Source organism: Magallana gigas, chromosome 6 (assembly GCF_963853765.1).
Source record: "Magallana gigas chromosome 6, xbMagGiga1.1, whole genome shotgun sequence".
NCBI lineage: Eukaryota > Metazoa > Mollusca > Bivalvia > Ostreida > Ostreidae > Magallana > Magallana gigas.
In genome coordinates this window covers 21,363,195-21,390,321 of record NC_088858.1, presented here as the reverse complement: position 1 = coordinate 21,390,321, position 27,127 = coordinate 21,363,195, and the positions used below count along the sequence as shown (strand labels likewise).

General features: G+C 31.1%; 2 protein-coding genes and 1 long non-coding RNA gene across 4 annotated transcripts in view; all 3 read left to right on the top strand.

Moving 5' to 3' along the window:
* Nucleotides 1-2,977: 2,977 nt before the first annotated feature.
* LOC136276007 (fibropellin-3-like) lies at nt 2,978-6,825 on the top strand. Its single transcript, XM_066086602.1, has 9 exons — nt 2,978-3,169; nt 3,469-3,579; nt 3,979-4,089; nt 4,178-4,288; nt 4,594-4,704; nt 5,121-5,231; nt 5,367-5,477; nt 5,612-5,702; nt 6,023-6,825. Exons 1-9 carry the CDS (start codon nt 3,034-3,036, stop codon nt 6,210-6,212), a joined length of 1,083 nt encoding a protein of 360 aa, XP_065942674.1. The 5' UTR covers nt 2,978-3,033; the 3' UTR covers nt 6,213-6,825.
* A 4,512-nt stretch (nt 6,826-11,337) lies between these two features.
* Nucleotides 11,338-11,932, top strand: LOC136276008 (uncharacterized). Its single transcript, XR_010714493.1, has 2 exons — nt 11,338-11,522; nt 11,816-11,932. It is a non-coding gene; the product is annotated as an uncharacterized lncRNA (long non-coding RNA).
* Nucleotides 11,933-11,935: 3 nt separating this feature from the next.
* The window catches only part of LOC105343653 (fibropellin-3), a 31,801-nt gene continuing 16,609 nt past the window's right edge, over nt 11,936-27,127 (top strand). The window contains exons 1-11 of one of the 2 annotated variants that reach the window (XM_066086600.1): nt 11,936-12,088; nt 12,325-12,417; nt 12,516-12,663; nt 12,994-13,107; nt 13,323-13,433; nt 13,516-13,626; nt 13,957-14,067; nt 14,437-14,547; nt 14,686-14,796; nt 14,980-15,070; nt 15,278-16,894. In XM_066086600.1, the coding sequence (XP_065942672.1) occupies nt 12,017-12,088; nt 12,325-12,417; nt 12,516-12,663; nt 12,994-13,107; nt 13,323-13,433; nt 13,516-13,626; nt 13,957-14,067; nt 14,437-14,547; nt 14,686-14,796; nt 14,980-15,070; nt 15,278-15,569 (1,365 nt within the window). In that variant the 5' untranslated portion in view covers nt 11,936-12,016 and the 3' untranslated portion in view covers nt 15,570-16,894. Of the gene's footprint in view, nt 12,089-12,324; nt 12,418-12,515; nt 12,664-12,993; nt 13,108-13,322; nt 13,434-13,515; nt 13,627-13,956; nt 14,068-14,436; nt 14,548-14,685; nt 14,797-14,979; nt 15,071-15,277; nt 16,895-27,127 lie in introns of those variants that run through there. The other variant, XM_066086601.1, reaches the window with a different exon arrangement.

Sequence of the window (27,127 nt, the reverse complement as noted above, 5' to 3'; positions counted from 1 at the left end):
GTTACGAATTCAAATCATTTGTGAACATATTCGAAAATAGAATGCCCGTCTATTTAAACGTATAAAATGACATACTCGATAAACAAATATGTACCTTTTACGCTTAAATATGAACATTTGATTTAATTTACGTAACGAAAAGCTTCAGTAACTTTGTTTGATATGTAAAATTGATGACTTAAGCCTTAAAAAAAAAAAATTAGCATGGTTCTTTACGGATAAAACAATCACTTGTACAAATTACTGAGTAACCCGTTTTTAAATTAAATATGAAAATAAAATGTTAGGGGTGAGAATTAGTGTATTATTCTACTTCTTTTTTTGCAATTTCTCAAGTAGTTTTCAAGTTGTGAAATAAATGTGTCCATCTCAATTTGTTTTAATCCAATTTCAAGAATAATCTCATATACCGTCAATTACAATTATGTATACCTTTTTTTCTTTTATCTAGAAAAGGTTCATTCGGTCGATTGTGAAACATAATCGATCAATATACTTCTGTAATCTACAATAAGTATTAGAATTCCATTAATATTTTTATTTTCTATTGTTAATCTTCAAACAAAATATAGATAAATGTGTCTTTTACTTTGCCAAGTAAGAGATACAAAAATGGTAGACAAATATTGTATGATCTCTTTTGGTTTTGCTTTTTATCGATCATCGTGATCATTTATCTAGTTTGTTTACACGGAACCATTTTAAAAAATATCCTAACACGCCAAATATCGTGGTGAGTTCCAAAGAATGCATTGCTTTGTTCAAGTTCAGATTACTTACATCGTATTGGATGATCATATTAACTTCCTTTTCCTTAAGAACGAAATATAAGCGCAAAAAACTGAAACAAAAATCAAATAAGAGAAATTAACAGCTAAAAATGCTTACCAAAACCATTTTCGTTGTAGCATTATCAGCAATAATGCAATCTACGTCAGTTACTAGCTATCCGCTCAGTCAATTTTATCCCTTTGGATCGGCTGCAGGAGACAGTAGTTTACCTGATAATGATGACGAATATACTTCTAGTATTCATATTTCTGTGCCTTTCCCATTCTTTGGATCAACTTACAATTCAGTTTATGTAAGTACAAGGATGCTAGTATTTGTAAAGAACGGGCACATTTGCTACAATAATTAGGTACAATTATTGATGACAACAAAATTGAAAAGGCAAAAAAGCGAATCAAGCAGCAAGATTAGGGTGCAACCTATTTTCAATTACATGTAGCTTGTAAATGTTCACATTATAGTTTTTTATTATATGATTTTAATCAATCTAGATAAGCACGAACAAATATGATTATGCATTAAAAACCCCATTAAATACGATATACACGTACAGGTCAACAACAACGGTGACGTGACTTTTGACGCTCCATTAAGTGAATTTACGTCACAACCCTTTCCAATAAGTGGATCTCATAAAATAATAGCGCCATTTTGGACAGACATCGATACCAGATATGGAGGATATGTGTGGTATCGAACAACAAGAGATCACGCTGTTTTACAGAGAGGAACAAATAAAATCCGTTCTTTATCTTCTTTATTTCCTGAATTGCATACCTTCTCTGCCTCTTGGATGATGGTGGTCACGTGGAAAGATGTAGCTGCTTACCACTGCTCTCCAACTGGCAACATAACTTGTCAGCAAGTAAGATGTTATGCAGAAAATAATATCTAAAAAAAAAAAGAATCATTCTTAGAGCATTATGAGATGATAAAATACGATCGGTCAAGACATTTAAAAATATTAAAAAAAACAATGTATCAAAATTACCATTTTCTTGATGGTATATACATTGTACGGATTCTATCATATTTAAATGTCTTTTGGCGGGGAACTCAGTGTATTATTATGCGAAACAGTAACACACTTCAAGTATCAGTAATCAATATATTGACTATTAACAACAATGATTTCGATATACGAGATATATAAACCTTACATACGGGTTTTAATGTCCTTTCTTTCAGAGGAACACATTCCAGCTTGTTTTAATCACAAACGGGGTTCATTCATTTGCTGTATTCAACTATAACAAAATAACGTGGACAAAATCTACTCAGGTAAATTAAACTGAGAGAATTTCAGAAATAACTTGATTATGATAAAAATAGGGATATTCGTGTCTAAAGCTCGATTTCACTTCATTCCAACCCTAGGTTGGATTCAATGCAGGGGATGGAACACATTACTTTGCGGTTACTGGTTCCAGGACAGACAGCATGTTAAATCTACCACAAATGTCAAATATTCATGTTCCTGGCCAGTTTGTGTTCAGGATTGAAGCAAGAGATATTATTAGTAATACTGGTGAGTACATTCTTGTTACATCAAGCTTAGATATTTAACATTATTTATGTAAATATATTTTACAATATGCACAAACATAGCAAATAAGAGGTTCACAGAAAGCGAAAATAAAAATAATAATAATATTTGATTTAAATTGCTGATTATATTAATGGTATCGTTAATAATATTTCAACACATTTTTTTATCATAATAATTTTTCAAATGAGTGTAACAGTTCACATTGCATACATGGAAACTGTTCAAACGAACATGTTCATTATGTGTGTGTATGTGAACCAGGTTATACGGGAGTTAAGTGTGAATTAGGTAAGAATCTTCTTTAATCATTTTTAGACGAATAATAAAGGAACTTTAATTTTACTGTTCTCTTACATTTAAAACAATTATAGTATATTTTATGTGTTATTGAGTTCGTTGCATGTTCCAGTGTTTTGGTTTTTTTTTTTTACATAAAAAGACAAATATGCTTTTGAGTGCAGTGTACAAACATGAATCATATTTGAAACATTTTTAATTTGTAAACCCTTTTTATATAGAAATCGATGAATGTCAAAGTTCACCTTGCATTCATGGACGTTGTTCAGACCACTTTAATCATTACACCTGTCACTGTGAGCCGGGGTACACTGGACATAACTGCCAAACAAGTAAGTGTGTCTCTCAGTTTTTCAAGGTTATCTTTTGACATGTACAGGTAGGTAAACTAAATAATGAAGGTTTGGTTTTCTTTTAAAGATATCGATGAATGTTCCAGCTCGCCTTGTGTTAATGGTAATTGTTTAGATCGAGTCAATGGATATGTATGCAACTGTCTGCCTGGGTATACAGGGAGGCTCTGTGAAGTCGGTGTGTATAACCCTTTTTACGTATAACATATTCCGTTATAGTTGAATATATACAGTATTTAAAATAACTTTCTAATAATAATGGATTTGCTGTTTAAACGTAAAAATAGAAATCTATATATTTTCATTTACGTACCTCACATATTAGAGGTAACGACAATTAAAAAATCGACTATATTATGTTATTTCAGATTTGCCTTAATATCATATATTAGTTCTTTATTATTGTAATACTTGAAAATACTCATGGGACGTTTTCGTTTTATTGGTTAAAACTAGTTGTTTTTTTTGCTCTTGCAGATGTAGACGAATGTCAAAGTTCGCCATGCATCAACGGAGATTGTACAAATAACATCAACTTCTACACTTGCCAATGTTTTGCAGGATTTACTGGAACAAATTGTGAAATAGGTTTGTTTGGTTTTTTTTTATATTATACATAGCAATATAATGGTAGATCTAGACTAAGGGTGTTCTTTTCTGATGTGTTTCCAGTTCCAGTTAACCAAAAGAAGACTTAGATTTTCAGTATATATATTCACTATATATGAAACTATTTATACCTATATAGATAGTGTAAATTAGGTAAGAGTCTTGTTTAATCATTTTTAGACGAATAATAAAACAACTTTAATTTTACTTTTCTTTTTACATTTAAGACAATTATAGTATTTTTATCTGTTATTGAGTACGTAGCATGTTTCAGTGTTTATTTTTTTTTTTTTTACATAAAAAGACAAATATGAGTGCAGTGTATAAACATGAATCATATTTGAAACATTTTTAATTTGTAAACCCTTTTTCATATAGAAATCGATGAATGTCAAAGTTCACCTTGCATTCATGGACGTTGTTCAGACCACCTTAATCATTACACCTGTCACTGTGAGCCGGGGTACACTGGACATAACTGCCAAACAGGTAAGTGCGTCTCTCAGTTTTTCAAGGTTATCTTTTGACATGTACAGGTAGGTAAAATAAATAATGAAGGTTTGGTTTTCTTTTAAAGATATCGATGAATGTTCGAGCTCGCCTTGTGTTAATGGTAATTGTTCAGATCGAGTCAATGGATATGTATGCAACTGTTTGCCTGGGTATACAGGAAGGCTCTGTGAAGTCGGTGTGTATAACGCTTTTTACGTGTAACATATTCAGTTATAGTTGAATATATACAGTATTTCAAAATAACTTTTGAATAATAATGGATTTGCTGTTTATACGTAAAAATGGAAATCTATATATTTTCATTTTACGTACTTCACATATTAGAGGTAACGACAATTAAAAAATCGACTATATTATGTTATTTCAGATTTGCCTTAATATCATATATTAGTTCTTTTATTATTGTAATACTTGAAAATACTCATGGGACGTTTTCGTTTTATTGGTTAAAACTAATTGTTTTTGTTTTTGCTCTTGCAGATGTAGACGAATGTCAAAGTTCGCCATGCATCAACGGAGATTGTACAAATAACATCAACTTCTACACTTGCCAATGTTTTGCAGGATTTACTGGAACAAATTGTGAAATAGGTTTGTTTGGGTTTTTTTATATTATACATAGCAATATAATGGTAGATCTAGACTAAGGGTGTTCTTTTCTGATGTGTTTCCAGTTCCAGTTATCCAAAACAAGACTTAGATTTTCAGTATATATATTCACTATAAATGAAACTTTTTATACATATATAGATAGTGATATTTCTTGTGTGTAAATTTTAAAAATATTACTATACTTACATCGATATTCTAGACGAAGAAACATGTTTTAATCAAGATTTGAAGGAAAGAATGAAAAAAAAGTTTACTATTGATGGAATGTTGTGTGTTTGATGAGTTGTCAGATTATTTATAGCAACAACGGTAAAGTAGTGATAATATTCCTTACATGATAATAAAAAATATATGCTTGACACTTAAACTTACATCACACAACTATCCTTACACAGATATAGACGAATGTGCAAGCTCCCCTTGTGTGCATGGAAACTGTACGGACCAGGTCAATGGTTATGTATGTGAGTGCATTCCTGGTTATACCGGCGTTATTTGTGAAACAGGTACTTAAAATTTGAAGGCATTTGCATGAAGTTTACTTTTAAATGATGATTTGAAATGTTTTAATGATGGAAACGAGAAATCTGTAAATTCATAAGATGCTCCTCACTGAACTTTACTGTCTTATATCCTTTCAGATATAAATGAATGTGAAAGTTCGCCATGCAGGCATGGCATATGCCTTGATGAACTAAATACTTACCGGTGTATCTGTGATACGGGTTACTATGGGAGACAGTGTTCATACTGTAAGTAGAGTAACATTTAAATCAGTTGGCTTTAAATAAGTCATATAGCTTTTATATTAATTATATTTACAAATATTTGAAATGATTATTTGAATTAGGAACTTCTATACAAATCTTCTCATTTTTTATTGTAGTCAATGTTCTCTATTTTTGGCCGCTGCTAGTAGGATTCCTGCTGTTGTTTTTTTCCATTTTATCGTTGTTTTTGTGGAAACGATATAAGAGGTACATTTATATTTTTAATATTTATTGTCAGAAACACCAGCAATATATCTGTACATTTTACTTTTAGGCAATATCTACATTAACAATTTAAAAAAAAATGTTTGAAAATATAATATCGTTTTTAAATTACATGATGTAGAAAGGCCAATCATGCTTTTCCGTGACTCGTATTTAAAAAAAAATAGCATTAGAAAAGTAATATATAATATCAAATAAATATTATTTTTGAAATCAATGTTAATTGCATAAGAACACTGTATATGTATGTATTACCGAAAAAAAAAAAAGAAATTCATTATAAATAATTATCTCTTTTTAAGGCACTCTCAAGAAGATGAATTTGGAGTTCTTGCATTTAGTGATGTGACACTAGGACCTGGTAAAGCAGCTTTCCAATCATCCCTACGTGCAAATAAAACAAAAATATCGATTCCCGCCGGAAAAAATGCTGGATATTCAGACAAGATTAACCATTTATCAACTTCATCAAACTTAGTAAAACTGATTTAGACAAATGTGTTTTTGTCATCCTTTCACCTATATTTTTTAAGTAGTTCGAGAATCGCACACCATCACAATCTGAATTTTAAAATATTTGTTTTCACTTTTACACAGTCTTCTAGATATCTGGTATTGGTTTAGCTCTTGTTAACAATGTGAACAAGTGTTCCTTTTAAAGGAATAATTGGCATGTTATATCATTGGTCAGCTCTGTTAATGTAATACGAAAGAACAACGCTACATGCAATAAGTATACATATCATAGACGTCGGAACTTTTCCAAAGATATACATATCCATAACCACCCCTCCCTCCTTTTTTTGATTGCTTGTCAAGATTTTTAACAAGTCTAGCCGCCCCACTTTCAATTTGCGTCCGACGCCACTGGATAAAGACCGTTTAGTGGATTTCCGAAATAGCAAGGCATGAATAAGCTTAACTTTTAGAGGGCGTATTATACACCTTTGATTTATATTCTTATGCATTTGTGAAGAAAAACATGATTTGAATCATTATGTATAAAACTGTTTTGCAGGGTCTGATAAGATATATGATGATATACAAATGTTTATATTTTGAATGTTCTTGAACCAAAAAATACAAAGTAATATACATATTAAGTTGCCCAAGTGTAGTTTTTCGAAGATGAAAATCTATTCAAAATTCACTGTAAATGTTATATTATACAAAATTGCGAGTTCAAATGGTCTAGAATTGTTTTTAAAACATGAAAAAGGGATTGTGATTAATTTATGTAAAATTTGCTTTCATAAATGGAAAGCATTTAAGTATTTATCCGATGATTGATCGGGGAGAGTCGTTGCTATTATTTTGTCTGACAACCTTTGTTAGCTCCAACAGCATGACAAAATATTTGCAACTTATCGATATTTTAGTTCAATTTGATTGTTTACATATTGAATTTCAAATGTATACAACATTTATACAACAATTACATAGATTAAACAATTAAACATCACGATTGGATAAACATTAAGTGAAAACAAGTGGCAAGTACCTTTGAGAATTGATATGATGTGCTCGGTGTAGTACATCCGAAGAAGATAGCGACCCCAAGAGATCCTCTCTCATTAGAAACCTTATGCAGATACACATTGTAAATAGAAAGCCAACCTGTACACTAACCCCGTTTATTGTAAAAGATTGAAGCACTGCAAAATTTAAGATATTTTTATACGACTCAATATTTATTCCCTTTTTAAGTCACTCAAATGGATTAAAATGATATGTCGTCTCTTAATTTGTGAAGAAAGGAAATATGCTTTTATAGTCTGACATCATATTTTATAACATTAGTAAGTTCTGTGGTCGATACAACGACCTTGTCAGCAAATTCAATCTTCCACTGGGTCGCATGCTGACTGACGTTTTTCATACTAATTGTGTGACCATAATTAATCACCTAATTGTCTACGGACTTTCCGGGTTTTTTTCCGATTACGACAAAGTAAACACGGCGGGTGTGACCGGTCAGCAGAGGATGCTCACTCCTTCTAGGTACCTGATCCTACATCTATCTTTTTGGAGGTCCGTGTGCTCTGCTTTGAATTATGTCTCCCCTTTCAATGGGGAGACATATTGTTTTTGTCGACTTTCTCATTCTTCTTATTCTTATTCTTCTTCATCCAAATGTGTCCAGGCCGTAAATTAAATACCCTTTGACATTAAGACTTCAAACTTGCAACATAGGTAGATGGTATTAAGAAAGAGTGCACGCCACCAAAAGTTTTGACTTTGACCTATTTTGTTCTTCAAGGTCAAGCTTTTCATAAAATAATATTGTCCGGACCATAACACAAGACTCCTCTAACATACAGACTTTTAACTTGTATCATAGATAGATGGTATATAACCTAGTTGAACCTTACCAAAATTTTTGACCTTGACCTAGAATGTTTATTTCAAGGTCTTATTAGAAAAAACTTCATTGTTTAACTCCTGAATATACTTTGACAGAAGGACTTCAAACTTAAAACAAAGAACAATAATAATACACTTACGTGTACTATTGAATAATATTTGACCTTGACCTTGTTTTACTCAAGGTCAAATTAAAAAAAAAATAATAAAATTTTGTCTGGGTCATAACCTTAATACCCTTTGACATTAAGACTTCAAACTTGCAACATAGGTAGATGGTATTGAGTAAGAGTGCACGCCACCAAAAGTTATGACCTTGACCTATTTTATTTTTCAAGTTCAAGCTTTTCATAAAAATATAATGTCCGGACCATAACACAAGACTCCTTTAACATACAGACTTTTAACTTGTATCATTGATAGATGGTATTAACCTAGTTGAACCTTACTAAAATTTTTGACCTTGACCTAGAATGTTTATTTCAAGGTCTTTTTAGAAAAAACTTCATTGTTTAACTCCTGAATATACTTTGACAGAAGGACTTTAAACTTTAAACAAAGAACAATAATAATACACTTAGGTGTACTATTGATTTATATATGACCTTGACCATGTTTTACTCAAGGTCAAATTTAGAAAAAGATAATAAAATTTTGTCTGGGTCTGGGTAACATATAGCTGACATCATTCTTTTTCAATTGTTAAATTTGCCCCATATCACAATCCTTGGGGAGAAGGGGAGACATGTGTTTTTTGTAAAAAAAAAAAAATACCCACTAGTTTGTGATCTTATTTAATGGTCATAAAACAAAATATATTTTTTGCAGTGACGGTGGAAGCAAATTGAAAGTAGGAGAGGGAGGGGCTAGACCTATCAGAAATCATGACAAGTAAAACACGGATTGTGGTTATAGTTATGTCTAACTTTGCAATAAAGTGTGGGGGTGGGGGGGGGGGGCTTTCACCCTCCACCCGGTTCCTGCTCCTACTGTATGTTTTGATCAATGTAAATTAAGGGAAAATATAAAGATTTGAATTATGTCTCCCCTTTCAATGGGGAGACATATTGTTTTTGTCGACTTTCTCATTCTTCTTATTCTTATTCTTCTTCATCCAAATGTGTCCAGGCCGTAAATTAAATACCCTTTGACATTAAGACTTCAAACTTGCAACATAGGTAGATGGTATTAAGAAAGAGTGCACGCCACCAAAAGTTTTGACTTTGACCTATTTTGTTCTTCAAGGTCAAGCTTTTCATAAAAAAATATTGTCCGGACCATAACACAAGACTCCTCTAACATACAGACTTTTAACTTGTATCATTGATAGATGGTATTAACCTAGTTGAACCTTACCAAAATTTTTGACCTTGACCTAGAATGTTTATTTCAAGGTCTTTTTAGAAAAAACTTCATTGTTTAACTCCTGAATATACTTTGACAGAAGGACTTTAAACTTTAAACAAAGAACAATAATAATACACTTAGGTGTACTATTGATTTATATATGACCTTGACCATGTTTTACTCAAGGTCAAATTTAGAAAAAGATAATAAAATTTTGTCTGGGTCTGGGTAACATATAGCTGACATCATTCTTTTTCAATTGTTAAATTTGCCCCATATCACAATCCTTGGGGAGAAGGGGAGACATGTGTTTTTTGTAAAAAAAAAAAAATACCCACTAGTTTGTGATCTTATTTAATGGTCATAAAACAAAATATATTTTTTGCAGTGACGGTGGAAGCAAATTGAAAGTAGGAGAGGGAGGGGCTAGACTTATCAGAAATCATGACAAGTAAAACACGGATTGTGGTTATAGTTATGTCTAACTTTGCAATAAAGTGTGGGGGTGGGGGGGGGGGCTTTCACCCTCCACCCGGTTCCTGCTCCTACTGTATGTTTTGATCAATGTAAATTAAGGGAAAATATAAAGATTTGTAAGACTCTTAAGTCTGATGGTCGTGCTTTTAGAGTCTAATGGTCTGCGTCAAGTCCGAATATTTATTGTAATTACGATCACTGATGTCCAATCGTCAAAATTCTAATGGTCCGTCTCCAAAACACGAGTCACGCCAAATGATAGGTTAAACTCCAAAATCCGATGGTTTGCATGTTTTCAAGCACCATCCTAAAGTACATGTACGAAGGAGAAAGGGAAAGTTGTCGAATTCGACAGTGATAGTAGAAGGATGTGTTTATAGTAGACGGCTGCTAAGACCAATAAATAAATAAAATGCATCTTGTGATATATGATATAATATGATTATATTATGATAAAATTAAGTCAATGATTTTAAATATCAGCATCTTAAATATACAGTGGGTGTTGTGTGGTAATGGAAATAGTAATCACTGTTTTGTTTACTTCATCTGTGATTGAAATTCACCTTTCTTTGTATTTTGTGCTAATACAATTTGAGAGTGGTGCATTGTTTTGGAGTAATGATGAATAAGGAATACAATTTTTGGTCTTTTACAAATCTATTTTGAACAACCCGATTTTGGCAATGAAAACCATCTCTACCTAGAATTTGGCGCATAAGCGAGAACCACCCGTCTTTGGCGTGTCACGATAATAAACTTTGGCAACTAAACCATCAAACACTAGCGTCTCATACCATTGGAGTTTGGCGCAGACCATCGTACTATGGCGTGATCATCAGACTTTAGAGTGCCATCGAATTTTGGTGGCCACATACCTTTATCAATATCAAAACAAAATACATTTGTATATAACATGATAACGCTTAAAACATGAACAATTTGCTGTATTTGCACTGAATAACTTCATAGCATATTCCTCGATACATATTCACTGTAACAGCACATTTGTTCTGGCAACAAACTGACATTTCCCTCTTGATTTCATAAGTGCATTATTTTATCTTAAGCAGTAAAAGATAACAAACTTTAAACAATGTTGTGTAATTTCATTATGAATGACATTTTTATTTGATAACTCATCAGGATAACGTTTATCGATATGGATATGGTTTGCATTTGTTTACACGGAAACATCCTCAAGTTGATAAAACATATTACACTGTGCCAAACTTCATGTGTATATCAGGAACAATTTTGAAATAATGTGGTACTATGCCCAACTTAATATTACCTACATTGCATTGGATAATAAGATCACTATTTTTCACTTCCTTTTCCTTAATGCCAAAATATAAAAAGCGTAAAAATATTTAAATACAGTCAAATTAGAATATTTTACAATTAACGATGCAGCCTGTAATAATATTCGTAGTGGCAATATCTGCAACAATGAAACATACTTTAGTAATTGGCTATCCCCTGAGTCAATTTTATCCTTATGGATCAACTGCAGCAGATAACAATTTACCGGCCAATGATGATAGTTACACTTCCAGTATTCCTATTTCTGTTCCATTTCCTTTCTTTGGGTCATCGTACAGTTCGGTTTATGTAAGTATATATACAAGGAACGGAAAAAGAATAAAATCAATTTGCAAATAAATAGTCACATTTTGTTAAAGAAAGTGTAAACTCTATTTTTCAAAACTAAATAATAACAAAAAATATAATGGGTAAAGCTTATTTCATTAAAGATCAATATTTTTTGAAATGTACATCTGAAGAGAATAGTTAGTGTTGTTATATGTTAATATACATGTATATAGAATTGCTTTTAATTCGAGTCGAGAAACTACATATATACCACTATATCTGATATTAAAAACATTGAATATTATATGCAGGTCAATAACAACGGTGACGTGACTTTTGATGCTCCACTCAGTCAGTTTACCTCTCAAGCCTTTCCTATAAGTGGATCCCATAAAATAATAGCGCCATTTTGGACAGACATCGATACAGAAACGGAAGATACCGTTTTACAAAGAGGAACAAATAAAATCCGTTCTTTATTTCCTGAATTACCTCACTTCTCTGCCACGTGGATGATGGTTGTAACGTGGGAAGATGTAGCTGCATTCGGTTGCTCTTCCTCTGGAACTCTACTGTGTTCTCAAGTAAGATGTAATGCGAAACTAGCAGTAAAAAGAATGTATTTTGTTTCGTTATTGCTTTTTCTGTGAAATGAATTATTTGAGTTTTATTTATCCGACAATTATTACAAAAAAGTGAAACAAAGGAAGCATCATATATTATATTGGGTATTACTCAATGATTATCTAAAAGTTATCTAAAAGATAAAAGATTATCTAAAAGATAAATTTGGTTTAAAACACTTTTACATTTTTTTCAGCGTAACACATTTCAACTTGTATTAATAACTGATGGGGTTCATTCGTTTGCTGTATTCAACTACAATAAAATCACCTGGACCATGAGTACCCAGGTAAAAAATACGAAACCATTTTGATCATAATTATACTTATGAAATATTAGTTTATATGGATTCAACTAATGATTGAAGTCAATTTATTTCAATGCTAGGTTGGGTTCAATGCTGGTGATGGAACACATTACTATGCTGTTCCTGGGTCCATGACAGACAGCATGTTAAATCTCCCTCAATTGTCAAACATTGGTGTCCCTGGCCAGTTTGTCTTCAGGGTTGATGAAAGTAACATTGCTAATGCTGGTGAGAACATTTTTATATTACATCAATTTCTGATCTGTAACTTTAAATATATATATATATATATATATATATATATATATATATATATATATATATATATATATATATATATATATATATATATATATATATACCATAGAATTTGAACAAATATATATTAATGAAACGTTCAGAAAATAAAAAGTAAACAAAGATATATATTAGTTATTCAAATCATAGCAAATTTAAAATTCAGAAAATGAAAAAAATCGGCAATTGTTCTTCAAATTTATGATCATAACAATAGTACCACTTACAATATTTCAACATAATATTTGTTATGTTATGCAGATGTCATTGATGAGTGTATCAGTTCGCCTTGTATGCATGGAAACTGTTCCAACGAATATCTTCATTACGTGTGTATATGTCAACCAGGATACACTGGCATCAACTGTGAAATAGGTAATAGTTTTGTTTAGTCATTTATCAGACAATTGATCAAGCACCTTTATATTTTACTTTTAGCATGACAAGGCAGCTATTGTATTTCTTCATGTGATTTTAAGTGCCAAGTTACAGATTTTATTTACAGAAAAGACAAGTTTGTTGTTTAGCGCAATGCACATGAATGCTTCATATTTCGAAATATTCTTAATTTGCATATTATTTATCCTCAGAAATCGATGAATGCCAGAGTTCACCTTGCATCCATGGAAGCTGTATTGACCAACTCAATCATTACACCTGTCACTGTGAGCCGGGGTACACTGGATATAACTGCCAAACAGGTAAGTGCGTCTCTCGGTTTTTATAGGTTATCTTTTTACAGGTAGATAAAATAATAAATGAGTGTTTGGTTTTCTTTTAAAGACATCGATGAGTGTTCCAGCTCTCCCTGTGTTTATGGTACTTGTTTAGATCTTGTCAATGGATATGTATGCAACTGTTTGCCTGGATATACAGGGAGGCTCTGTGAAATTGGTAGGTAGACCGCATGTAATGTTAAATAGCTTGTACAACAGTTAAATGTATACAAGTTTTTTAAAATCACCTTTTAAAAACCATAAATTTGTTGTCTGAATGTACAATCAAGATTAATATTTATCGATTGAAGAACAAAAGAGCTACATTGAGTAATATATTAGAGGTAAAGATGAAAGGAAATCGATTTGTGTATTCGTGTCCGTTATTTCAGATTTGCCTCATTATATAACAATGTGTTCATTCTTGTAAGACTGGAAAAAAATCACTTGTGAACTTCTTTTATACATGTATGTTAGTTAAAACAAATTGTGTTCTTCTCTCCTGTAGATATCGATGAGTGTCAAAGTTCACCATGTATCAACGGAAATTGTACAAATAACATCAACTTCTACACTTGCCAATGTTTTGCAGGATTTACAGGAACAAATTGTGAAATAGGTCTGTATTTTAAAACGTATTGTTATCCATATAGTGTGATTTTGAAATATATTTGCTACCAGTGTGTCCAAAGAACACAGTCCTTAAATTTTCACGGTCTCAAACAAAGTATTTACATTTATTTACAGGTAAGGATAGTTAAAATACCTTTGTAAAATATACCTTTGTTACCAGCATGTACATTGGTACTCTAGAATCAGTTATATTTGACATCGAGAACAAATAAATAAGTTCTTCACAATAGACAGATTGCGTTTGGTACTATTTGATATTATTTCAAGAAACAATGAAATATAGTTTCTTTTCAGAAAATAAAATAAACAAGATGAATATTCATATAAAACATTTTCCCTAAATGTCTTTACACAGATATAGACGAATGTGCAAGCTCCCCTTATGTGCATGGAAACTGTACGGATCAGGTCAATGGTTATGTATGTGAGTGCATTCCTGGTTATACCGGAGTTATTTGTGAAACAGGTATATAGCTTATGATATTCTCATTAATATTTTACATGATGGCTTGAAAAGTTTTAATAATAGAAACGAGAAACCTTTAATTATATATAAAGTCGTATGATGCCTAACAATGAACTTAACCATCTTATATCCTTTCAGAAATAAATGAATGTGAAAGTTCGCCTTGCAGTCATGGCGTATGTCTTGACGAAATAAATGCTTATCAATGTGTCTGTGATACGGGTTACTATGGGAGACAGTGTTCATACTGTAAGTATAGTGAAAGTTTAATCTATTGATTTTGAAACGAGTTTCATAGAACATTTTTGCTTTAAAATTAGTCTTAAATAGTTAAATGTATTTATTTTAAAAAAGAGTGATTCTATTTGACACACATAATGTAAAACTGAAATTCAATTTTTGTTCATTAGTTTGCTTTGTTTTCAATTTTAGTCGATGCCCTCTATTTATGGCCGCTGCTTGTAGGATTACTACTTTTGCTTCTCTCCATTTTGTTATTGTTTCTGTGGAAAAGATGGAAGAGGTACGTTCACATTTATTGTTTGTGGTGTTTTATACTATATGATAAAGTGACTAGTAGCATACATATTATTAATTAAATAATCCTTTATTTTAGAAAATCTAACAGAAAAGGAATATGCAATTATAATTACTGAGTAATTTTTCCTTTAATAAAAATCCCATAGACTTATCGATTTTTTAAAATAATTAAAGATATTTTTTTCTTAAGACACTACCCGGGAGAAGAAGAGCCTGGGGTTTTTGCATTCAGTGATGTATCACTTGGACCTGGTAAAGCAGCTTTCCAATCTTCTCTACATGTAAATAAAACAAAAATTTCGATTCCTGTAAGAGAAGATGTTGGATTTTTTGTGAAGATGAACCGTTCGTTTACTTCATCAAACGTTGTAAAAATGGTAAAAAAGGTAAAAATGTCAGCCAACAGAGTTTTAGAGAAATTGACACCGTTTAGGACTAACAAAGTAACAATAAAAGACTGTGAAGTAAATACAATATCTTAAGCAATATATGTCCTTTGTAAAATAAAATCTCTCGACAAATTTGTGATATTCTTTCAATACTGTAATTTAATTACCATATCATTTTCATTCATCTATATATACGTGTTTACTGTGTGATTTCGTACAATGTAAGCAATGATATGATAACGTTATAGAAAGCAATTGCTCAGTGTGAATTTCCAAAAAATTCTCAATGTTATATGCATAAATTATTCTTAAATTTTGTAATGTTATGAATATCATGTATATTTATTTATTTATATTTTTTATTTATTTATATGTTATTTATTTATGAATATTTTTTCTGTTATATTTACATGCATAACTGCTTCGATATTTTATTATCTAGAAACGATTATGTAATACAATGTGACCAGTCCGTTGTTCGTGTACCATTATACATGAATATGTCCAGTTTGTTACATCCTTCTTGTTATATATACATGTAATTAAATGGTCTGTTCATCAAGGAGTTGTTCGACATTTTGGTAAACATAGCACTTTCAATAAGCTTCTTTAATTAAACACACACATTAGTGTCAAATTGGTTTCGTAGTTCTAAATTAAATTTAATGGACGAAAAATAGCCAACTAATTTTTTTCGGAGGTTGAGTCTTATATCATAATTATTTCGTGCAGTCCGTGCATCCTCATTATATACGCACAGACTCGCCACCGTAACAAGTCCATACTAATGATCTGAGACACCGAGGTCAGTGGTAGGTTTTTTTTACTTTTCTTACCCTTTTCATCACTGCACTTTATTAGACATTCCACATTGAACAAAACAAACATACGTTATCTTTATAACTTTTGCACTTTGACTAATTTCTATATAATTTCTGTTATGACACAAATATGTATATGTTCAGTTTGCCTTAATAAGGCAAAAGTTGATTCCTCACCTTTGATTTGAAAGGAAAAAATTAACTATGTTCAAGTATTAAGCATTGTTTATTTTTTTACATGTTGTATATAATTGGTTTATATGATAAAGTTTTTCGTCATTTGTTATTAAATGACCAATTTCGATTCAACTATGTGTTTTAGTCCATCATTTTAAAATCAAACAAAGCAAAAACATTCAGAGTGAAGAGTTAACAAAAATATATATGTTAAGTTTGCCTTATTTCTTACTTGTTATATTCCATTTCATGGTTTGTTTAACTGTTTAAATACTCTTTGGTAATAGCTACTCATGTTTTAAAACTGCTCTAATTAATCACACAGTTACTTGTCGAATAGTTTTTGTAGAATTAAAAGAAGGAGTTGGGTTACTGGTACGCAATGACTGTTTTCCTTGTTCTTTAAGGCATGTAAACATTTAATATAGATGAATTAGTCATATTAGTGTTTTTCTTTATTTTAGTTCTTTAAGAAAAATGTTATAGAATAAAATTTCTATATCCCACTCTTTTTGCTATCAGTTGTGAAAAATCTTGGCGCAGTTGTTGTTTAGAGGACATTCAGTTTGTTTCAATAATATGATAATAATGTCTTATTGATAATGAAAGTTACGTGGGGTTTAAATTGATTAGGAAACAAATCAAACTGAATTGTGAAGCACCGACTTGTTCGTCTTCTTTACACATTCTTGCATTATGCAGTGGTATTTAATAATTTGTTGAAAACGAAAGTTGACCTTTTAAAGAAATATACACTTTCCTTTTTTATGCATCAATTTTTTTTGTTTCATAATGTTGTAATTTGGACTAGGTATATAGTTTTAATGAAAACTGAAAAAAATTTCCTACGTGAAAACAAGATTCTAGTATCTAACAGCTTTTTAAAACTGAAATTATCTTTACGTACATGTGATATAACAACCAGCTGTAAATGCCAATTATTTCAAAAGATCTCTTGAAAAATCTAACAATTACTTAACGGACTTAAAATGTACTTCTGTTAGGAAAAATTTGTAACAACCCTGTGAATTTCAAGAAGGCATATTATGTAGAGAGGTAAGAAAGTGGTTTTATCGATGTCACAATTGCAAATGTTGGAAATATGCCAACAAAAACCGGTATTCAATGCATTAGAATTGCCTCCAGATTGCAAACCTAAGTCCTTTCTATTACAAAATATCGAGATAACTGAATGAAATGAAAAAAGACATCGTACGGAAGACGAGAATAAATTAAAAAATTGGAATGTTTAATGTTTTTTCTCTCATGGATTCGGACTTACCATGGCAGACTAACTGCGCTAGGTATTTAGAGTTTAATTGCCATTTTGTATAATTTATTAACTACTTATACAGAACCTGAACATTACTCTATTTCTATATTTAAAGTATGTGCAAAACAAAATGACAAAAAGTCAAACATGTATTGATTTTATTGTTATTTTTTGAAGGTTGATAACAGACTCTCTGCAGACATATAAAGAAGGTAAGAAGAGAGCTAGTTACAACTTTTATTAGAGAATGTTCAATTATTTTATTTATATATATATATATATATATATATATATATATATATATATATATATATATATATATATATATATATATATATATATATATATATATATATATATATATATATATATATATATATAATTTCCCAATACAACAAAAAATAAATCGGCACAGTTTTAAATAATTTAAAAATGATAAATATCCAGAATAAAATCACAAATTGATCCTATTAACCGCAAACGTTTTCGCCATTCCTGGCTCTTCAGGCAGTTATGTATACATAACTGCCTGAAGAGCCAGGAATGGCGAAAACGTTTGCGGTTAATAGGATCAATTTGTGATTTTATTCTGGATATTTATCATTTTTAAATTATATATATATATATATATATATATATATATATATATATATATATATATATATATATATATATATATATATATATATATATATATATATATATATATATATATATATAAAAGAACAGAGAATAGTTCTATTAATTTGCTCCTCACGTTTTGTAAAACTATACTAAGTTCCTACTCTGTCAACATGGTACATGTAATGGTTTTCCTCCTGCAATGCAGATGACATTCATTTAAAAAAAACCCATTTAAAACAGTAAGAAGACCCGATGTTGTTATTATTAAATCTTCTAGTGAGAAGAAAAATTAGAAGACGTACATGTAAAAAATTATTCACACGCAAGGGAAATAATTCAGGCTGATAGCAAATACAAGCAAATTAAAGTTGATGGGTGACATATTGTATTTGGTGATGTCATTACCCAATTTTTAATTTTCTGGACCGTGCCAAATCTTTTGTGTTTATATTTTAAAACACAGTGTTTTAAAAGACAAAATCGACTGTAAAATACATATACCATTAATCTATATTGATATATAGATCAATAAGGTATTACACAACGATCTATGCAGTGATTCTATGTCAAATAATTATACAGCTTTTAATTTCTGCTACTCAAATGCACTACCAAACACATATATCTGTGTTCTTCTAAATAAGATAATTAAATGTTGTGTGTCTATAATTGTTCTCGTTTACAAACTAGTGCTTAATGTAAAGTCGTAAATCACGGTATTTGTCATTTGTGAATTTCAAGAGTTTCTTTTATCATAAATCCTTGTAAATTCAGTATGTCTTTTAAATATTGGACAAAGTCTAGAATATGCTAAACTGAAAGTATTTTATTTGAAACTAATACTCACCAGCAGAAATGTCACGTGATCTATTTTGGATAAAAGTTCATTATTGTTCCTGTTTCATCAGACTGAGTAATATACACAAACATGAATAACCTGACGGATCTTATTTTCATTGAGTTGATCTATTGATGTCATTGCAAAAAAGGCTATTTTTCTTAATTATTGTCATCTGTATGTAAGGTAGTCCTGATTTATACCGGTATGTACTTTATCCATGTATAACTCATAAATAAAGGTGTGGCTTCAGGTGATGTGGGGTCATATTTTAAATAAAAATTTATAATTTGTCGACCACCCAGCTCCCTTACCCTTCTTCTCAAAATCCATTTTGCCCAAAAAACTGCTACTTGCATGAAAGCATACTCATGATTAGGCAGATTAGATTCAAATTTGTAAAAATCATGATCCCAAGAGGTAGGATAGAGCCACAATTGGCATCAAATGTTTCACAGGAATATATAGAGAAAAACAAAGAGATCCTCTCAAAATCAAATTGGCAGAAAAATCTTTACCTGAATGGAAGAATACTTGTGTAAAATAGATTAAGTTTGTTCAAATTATAATCCCTGTGGATAGTGTGTGATCATAATAGGAAGATGGGATTTTAACATTGAAATATATTTTGAGAACAAACCTCTTCTCAAAAATTAAACAAATTGATCAGAGAAGCTGTAACTAGTGTGGAAGCATCTTCAGGTAGAATAGATCAAGTTGGTCACATCATGATTATCCAGGAAAGAGTGAGATTATAATGGGGGGGGGGGGGGTTAAATATCTGTGTATAATAATGAAATCAACCTGTTTCAAAATGCGCTAATTGTTTAACATAAGAATGTCTTTAAAAAATTAACTCTTTTTACACAGGATCCATGAAATAGGTCAGTGTTCAGTATATTATAAACTAAATTTTGGAATTAGATTTATTATGATCAATGTTTCCCACATGCCTCTTGTTTTTTATTCACACGTTCCATTTATTATATTTTTATGATCGTTTTTAATATTATTAGCGAATATAGTTTAACTATTTACATTATTTGCTTCAATTAGAGTCGACTAGAGGAAAACTAAATCTGCAAAATAGGAGTCCTTAACACTTTTGGGAGAGGTTACAGCTGGCTGTGGGTACAGAAGAGGATGTACACATTCGACGAGAAGTCAATGCAATCTATATGAATTCTCTGTGTGCTTCTCAATCATGTGATTACATGCCTGGGAGCAAAGGTGAAGGATTTTCGTTTTCATGGAGTGATCTTGACATCATGACCTCTGAGCTCGAGCTAAATATAAACATAGATTCGATGCATAAGGAATGTGCATATATAGCTCTAAAAAAGGATGTCAACCGGGATTCTGTAAACTTTTGCAAGCTTACAATTCATGTAGAAGTAAATGCAAATATAGCTATTAATCTAGAATCACGTTTTTACTAATTAACCAAGAGCTCCGGTTTAATACAAACTCTGACCAAATAAACCAAGGGCCTTGTTTTTCGACAAAATACCCAGTTGGATTCGACCTTTGTCATGTATTACCAGTACATCCAGATTCCTCTAATAAATTCTTAAAAACCTTTCAAACAAAGTTCTGGAATGGCGTTAAAATGAGAATAATTAACGACAGCACTACAGACAGTCATGCATTGTGTTCAAAATGCCCAGAACAGGGAGACGACGAAGGACTTCAGTGGTTGATTTCCTTTTCCGTCCTTGAGCAGGTTATTGTCCATTCATTCAATTACGTTCAGTTTTGTTGTTACGGATTGATGAAAATATTGCTTCATGTATTTTTTGATCTGTGATCTGACACACAGGACACAATTTCCTCTTATCATTTAAAAACAGTTCTCTTTCATGTCCTGGAAGATGTCCATACTGATTTCTGGATTCCACAAAATATTTTCTACTGCCTACGAATCTGCCTGATTCGACTTTAACTGTTTGTTATGGAAGGCCGATGTTCAAATTATTTTATACCCGAGAGTAACCTTTTCCTAAAAATCAGATTTACTGAGAAAAAATGCCAAATACAGAAAAAACTTTATGAAGTGCTTCTTTATGAAAAAGCATATATATGTTTTGCTGTTTCTTTAGTAATTCCCATAAATGCAATGATATTAAGAAACGCAACTCACGAAGTTCGTACGTTTCATTCATTATGCTCAGCACTTACTGTCGTGAATGGACATCAAACCACGTATCATGAGTGCATACATTCAGTTCTAAGAATCATGAACGCTTTGCAATTTGAGAAAGACCATATGAGAATTACTATTTTTAAATACATATCGTTATCAGTTATGAAGAGAATAGGCATTATTTTGTACGATATATATGTTCTGACAGGTTATGAGTCGTGTCTGTTCTCGGCAGAAGTAGCACTCATGTTTGCACAACAAACTAATGTGTTTGGTGTAATCTGCTTAGCAACCTTGTGGCATTGTCAAGGAAGATATCAGCAATGCATCAATTTGATTGTCAATGCTACAACGAATTCTGCTGGTATCCCTCTTGCTATGATTATTTATAATGAATCCCTTATAACTAAATGTACCAAAACCCCATGTGATTATATCAGTTTGTTTGGGTACAACTTTATCAAACTGACGGTAGCAATAGATCGAAATAGTCATCTCTGCCCAAATGAGCTAAAAAATCTTGTCAAACAGTCTGAATTTTTATATTTTAGCACATATCTTGAATCGTATAATTACTTTTTATTGTTTCTTAGCTATTACCATTTGCGCCAAGAAGCTGAATGTATAAGAATGATGTCGGAGCTGCTTAATTCATATAAAGATATTCCATGTTATTTAATTGACGGTATAATAGAGAAAAATACAAAAAAGCTGGTAGATATTGCAAAGAAAAAAATGAAAAACTTTCGTTCATAGATATTATCATCCTATTGAATAAATCACGGATGATTCAAACATTAAAAATTGGTACAGTGCTGGTAAAGTATGTAAAATATCTTTTTTTTATCTATATGCCAGTTCAAGACTTCAGTTTCGTAACAAATGCATAGGTTTTTAGTTTACAAATATGTAAACATGAATAATATTAAGCGAGATATGAACATATTCTCTGTGAAGTAATCAAGGTTTTCTCAAGTTGATTTGTATAAGCAATAATTACAACATCTATAGTAACTTCTTAAAAGAAACCGATTAAATATTTTGATGCATACAAGTATGTTTGCAAGCAAATTAAAAACAAGTGTACTTTTCATTTAAAAGAATTCATTTATCATATTTTTTCATTTAGTTGTTTGTCAAATCTTTGAAATAGATAATTTTTTTCTGCACAAGGATCTTTTGGTAGCTACATGTACATGTATATTGTACATATATCTTCAATCAAATGTAATAAAGCATACGGTACTGTAATTTTGCATTCAAAAAATTAACTTTAAGGAATAAAAAATCATTGACTTACTATTATGGAGTAATGATTCAGTCAGGTTTGTGATCAAAGCCTGAAGGGATTTGATATGATTGATCAAGTACCGACTAAAAGGGGACGAAGATGCTCTTGATATTGACAACTAGTTTTCCTTAAAAACACAAATTTTAAATATTTGACTGTTTTCAATTTCATTATTAAAAGATAAAAATGATTTGATACATTTTCCATTTACGAATTAATTACAATGTATTATGTCATTTTTGAAATTGATTTCACTTTTAACTATTTCTTATTGTTACAAATATACATGTACAATGTATATCAAGGGGTGTGTTATTTATGTATGTGGTATTTATTGAATAAAATATTTTTAAAATCTACTGTTACTTTGGTACACCTTCTGGAATGATTTTATATGCAATCCGTTTATTTTTAAATAAAGTATATTTCAGACTGAAATAATTTGTAATCTTCAGTTTAAATTATCGCTGGTTTAAATTGATATATCGTTACATAATATTAGAATGAACTACCGTTTATCGATGACTGATCTACAGATAATTATGTTTTTTTAATTTATTAGAATACTTACAAGTAGAACTTAATTTATATATTTTTGTCTTAGATTCATAGTGATGGTTGCCGTTGTAAAAAAAAATTCACCTGTTTTGTAGCTCTGAAATAATTAAAGAAAGGTAAAGAAAACATTTCCCGTTATCTAAGTAAACAGAAAGAATAAAACTACACATGCAGATTATGGTGGTTTTTTTTTTATCACAAATCAACAGATTTTTTCCATTTTCAATGAACTAATCTTCGATTTCGTGCTATTCATAATATTGATCTGGATTAATTAAGTCAGAATTTTAATGTTTTCATTATTTTTATTACATATCATTTTGTTATAAATTGGTTAAGAGTTAAGATAGTGTGGAGTATACTACCAGTGTAATGAACATTTGCTTTATCAAACGGGTGATGCTTTATCCGAACTTTTTTTGACACAGCCCCTCGCTTCAACACGTCAGTGACCTATTTTCGAAGATTTGCTAATGGACTTTCAACATAACTTTTCTACTACCAAAAATTGATTTAAAATAGATTTTGTCAAAGATTTAAATTACAAATATGAAGAAAAACACATAACTGTGTGGCATAGGCGTCGGAACTGGGGGAGGGGGGGGGGGGCTTAGCCCCTTCCCCCTTTTTTTTGCAAAGTTATATACATAACCGTAAACCAAGACCCCTTTTTTTGCTTTTCTAGATTTATGAGAAGTGTAGCCCCCCCCTTTCAATTTGCTTCCGACGCATTTGTGTAGTAGTTAACGTGATTTGCAGTTTTATATACATATATATAAAGTTCATCCTGACGAAAACAGAACGCTTTGGTTGTGTTTATTTACAAGAACTTACCAAAATAATGTTTCTTAAAACTTTTATTCCATCACGAGTAAGCATCCTTATTCAATATTTTCAATTTCGAATCAGTAGGCTAGTGTTTGTTTTATAAAACATCAACAACTGTTCCTCGTTCGAGTCAATTCAAACTAACAAGCATTTGCAACTTGATTATTCAAGTCTTCTTTTCAGTATTTCCATTTAATCAAGTGATTAAGCTCTAAGACGAAATATTTAGAGCTGAAAATCATTTCAAGATTTAGTTCAGTGAAACTTTACATTTACACAGCTAAATTTACTTCCAAAATGACGTACTAAATTGTATTGCGCAAGGTCACAATAACTGCACAACACAACGTTGCATCATCGATTAGGCTTGGGAAAAAAACCAATTCCTGTCATTTAGGGGCTGTATCAAAAGCTTTATAATTTAAATCAAATCATATGAGATAAATAGAATATCTACATTGTGTGATTTTATATTTGCTTTATCCAACGAGGTCGGTAAGCCTCGCCAATATATATACAACATTTCAACTCGTTGGTTAAAGCAAATATAAAATCACACTACATTGTATATAGATATCCACTATGTATACATGTGTTATAAATCATTAAAATGAATTACTTACTTGTAATTTTTAAATATACCTATCCCAAGTGTATACGTTCCAGCTCTTGTTCTCCTCAAGTATTGGGAAATGTAGTCATTATCATTCCCTAGACCATCAACATTGTAACTAAAGTGCTTTCACTTCTCCCAATACTCATCACTATAAAATTCATTTAAACAAAATTTGTTTGAGTTATTCTAACATACTCCAGAAGTTAAAGATCACATAACAAGTTCATTTGAAATGGCATAAATTTATTAATAAAAAAAACACTATATCATTTATTTTCATTCTCTCAACTTATCACTGGTATGAATTATACAAATGTTACATATCTACAAAATGTTAGTCAACAACAAATTAACGGTCACTGCTATAACAAAACAAACAGTCCTACAAAATCCCAATATGATGTAGATGACAATGAATCTACTGCAAATTAGAAAACATAGAATCCCCCTTATTATCTTTATTGTATTGACATTTTTAACGCCTTATTGTTATTGAAAAGTTTTTTGTAAAATATTAAATCCCCATATTTTCAAACTGTTCTTCCATATAATCACATTGACTTGCACTGTCTGCTAATCTACTGTTATGTAATCAGATTCGACTAAACCTGGCAATCTACTATAATATTCTGCTGTTCTCTCTCCATACCATTCCACATGGTTCATAATTTATCCTACATTGGCAACCGAACTATATAAAGCAAGAGTCACTGCGCACCCTGCTCTAAAGCTATGAGGAGTCTCACCCTCATATATTCCTAACAAAGTGAGAAACCGAAACAGTCTTTCATACGTTACCGAATATGTCACTCTATCACTTATGACTACCATTCTCTAAAACAACTCGAAAACGAAAACCATTTGTAAGACCCACAGCCATTCTTTTACAACATTGAACGTATGTGGGCGAACCAATTATTGGGCAAACAGTCTTGTCTCTGCCTCTCTTAATAGCGAAAACATGAGATTTATGTTAATTACCTCTTAAAGTTTTCCCAAATGTTTGTTTTATTACTAAACCAGAGTTGTCATCCAATCTCTTTACCTCCTGTTCTACACGCATTGCCACGTCATTTGCCTTATTACCCCCAAAGAACTGTAATTTCATCCAAGCTTGATCTCTAGGGAGCACATATCTTTCCTTCGATGAAATATATCAACTCTACACAATTCATTAGAGAGGTTTAGCAAACTAACGTGTACGCGTACCTTTAAGTGTAGAAAGGAAAATATGTGCATTACGTCATCTGATTTTGTAATGACGAATTTCTACACATATGTGCATTAATGAACATACGTGTTTATGCAAGAGTACCTGAAAGGTACAACTTGTAGCTTCTGTTTCCTATTTGGCCATTTATTTTAACAAACCTGTTTATTTTTTTAAGCTTGAGTATTTAATGCAATAACTAATATCAACAAACACAAATTTTCATTAACATTTAATAAGTTATTGGAGTTTTAGTACACGAATCACATTTCCTCCAAAACGGCTCTGTTACAGTGTATTTTATTCATATGTGAATAGTTAAAATATACATGACTGTATAAAAAATGATGTTCCACAGCATTAATACCGGCAATTCGGAATTTTCAACTGTGACCAAACATTCTATTATTAGTAGGAGAGAATATCTAGAATGGCATTTAAAACTTTTACACGTGCAGGTACACGTTAAAACTGCTAAACAAGAAAAGTTATGTGAACGGCTACGTATAGTTCTAACTTGTAACTTACAAGTACGCGTACCCGTTGGCCCGCTTAACCTCTCTATTATTTATATACGAGGCAATTCTGTTTACTTTACCCAAAACCATTGGCATAGGAACTACATGCGCTGCTCCTTGTTCTTCTTGAATAGGTTTCACATACTGTTTGATGCAATGTGCCGCTGCAGGGTTACCTGTATCACTTCTCTCATCCCAGAATTTACCACGACCCATTTCGTAAAAGACCTCCAACAAGTTTTGTACCATGACAGATACTGTTCCAACTACGAATCGTCTTGGACATTCACCACTTCCAAATTCTTTAGTACCAAAAAATGTACAATTTTTTTATGAACTTATGTTTTACTAAAATCATCCTTCCATAGCAGAAAATGCTTTGGATCATCAGGGGTACAAATAAATATTGTGCAATCTTTTCTCAACAGTGGAAAAAATAAATTCATAGAGTTTTTCAAACAATCTTTTCTCTTAGATAAAGATGATGATGTAAGATTTGTCATTCAATTTCTTAATCCTCTTGTCAATCTTAACCAGATCAAAGCTTTCTCCTACAAAATGAAATATAAATAGTTTATAAAAACAATCACCTAAAAGCAACAAGTGGCCATCTCAGACCCTTATTATCATTATCGAAACCTTTTCTACTAGAGGTAACCCTTATTACTGCCTTATCTCCCTTGGTCCCTAATTTTAAACTCTGGACAACATGCTTTTAAACAAAAGGCCACCAAACAGATACAGGCTTGATCAA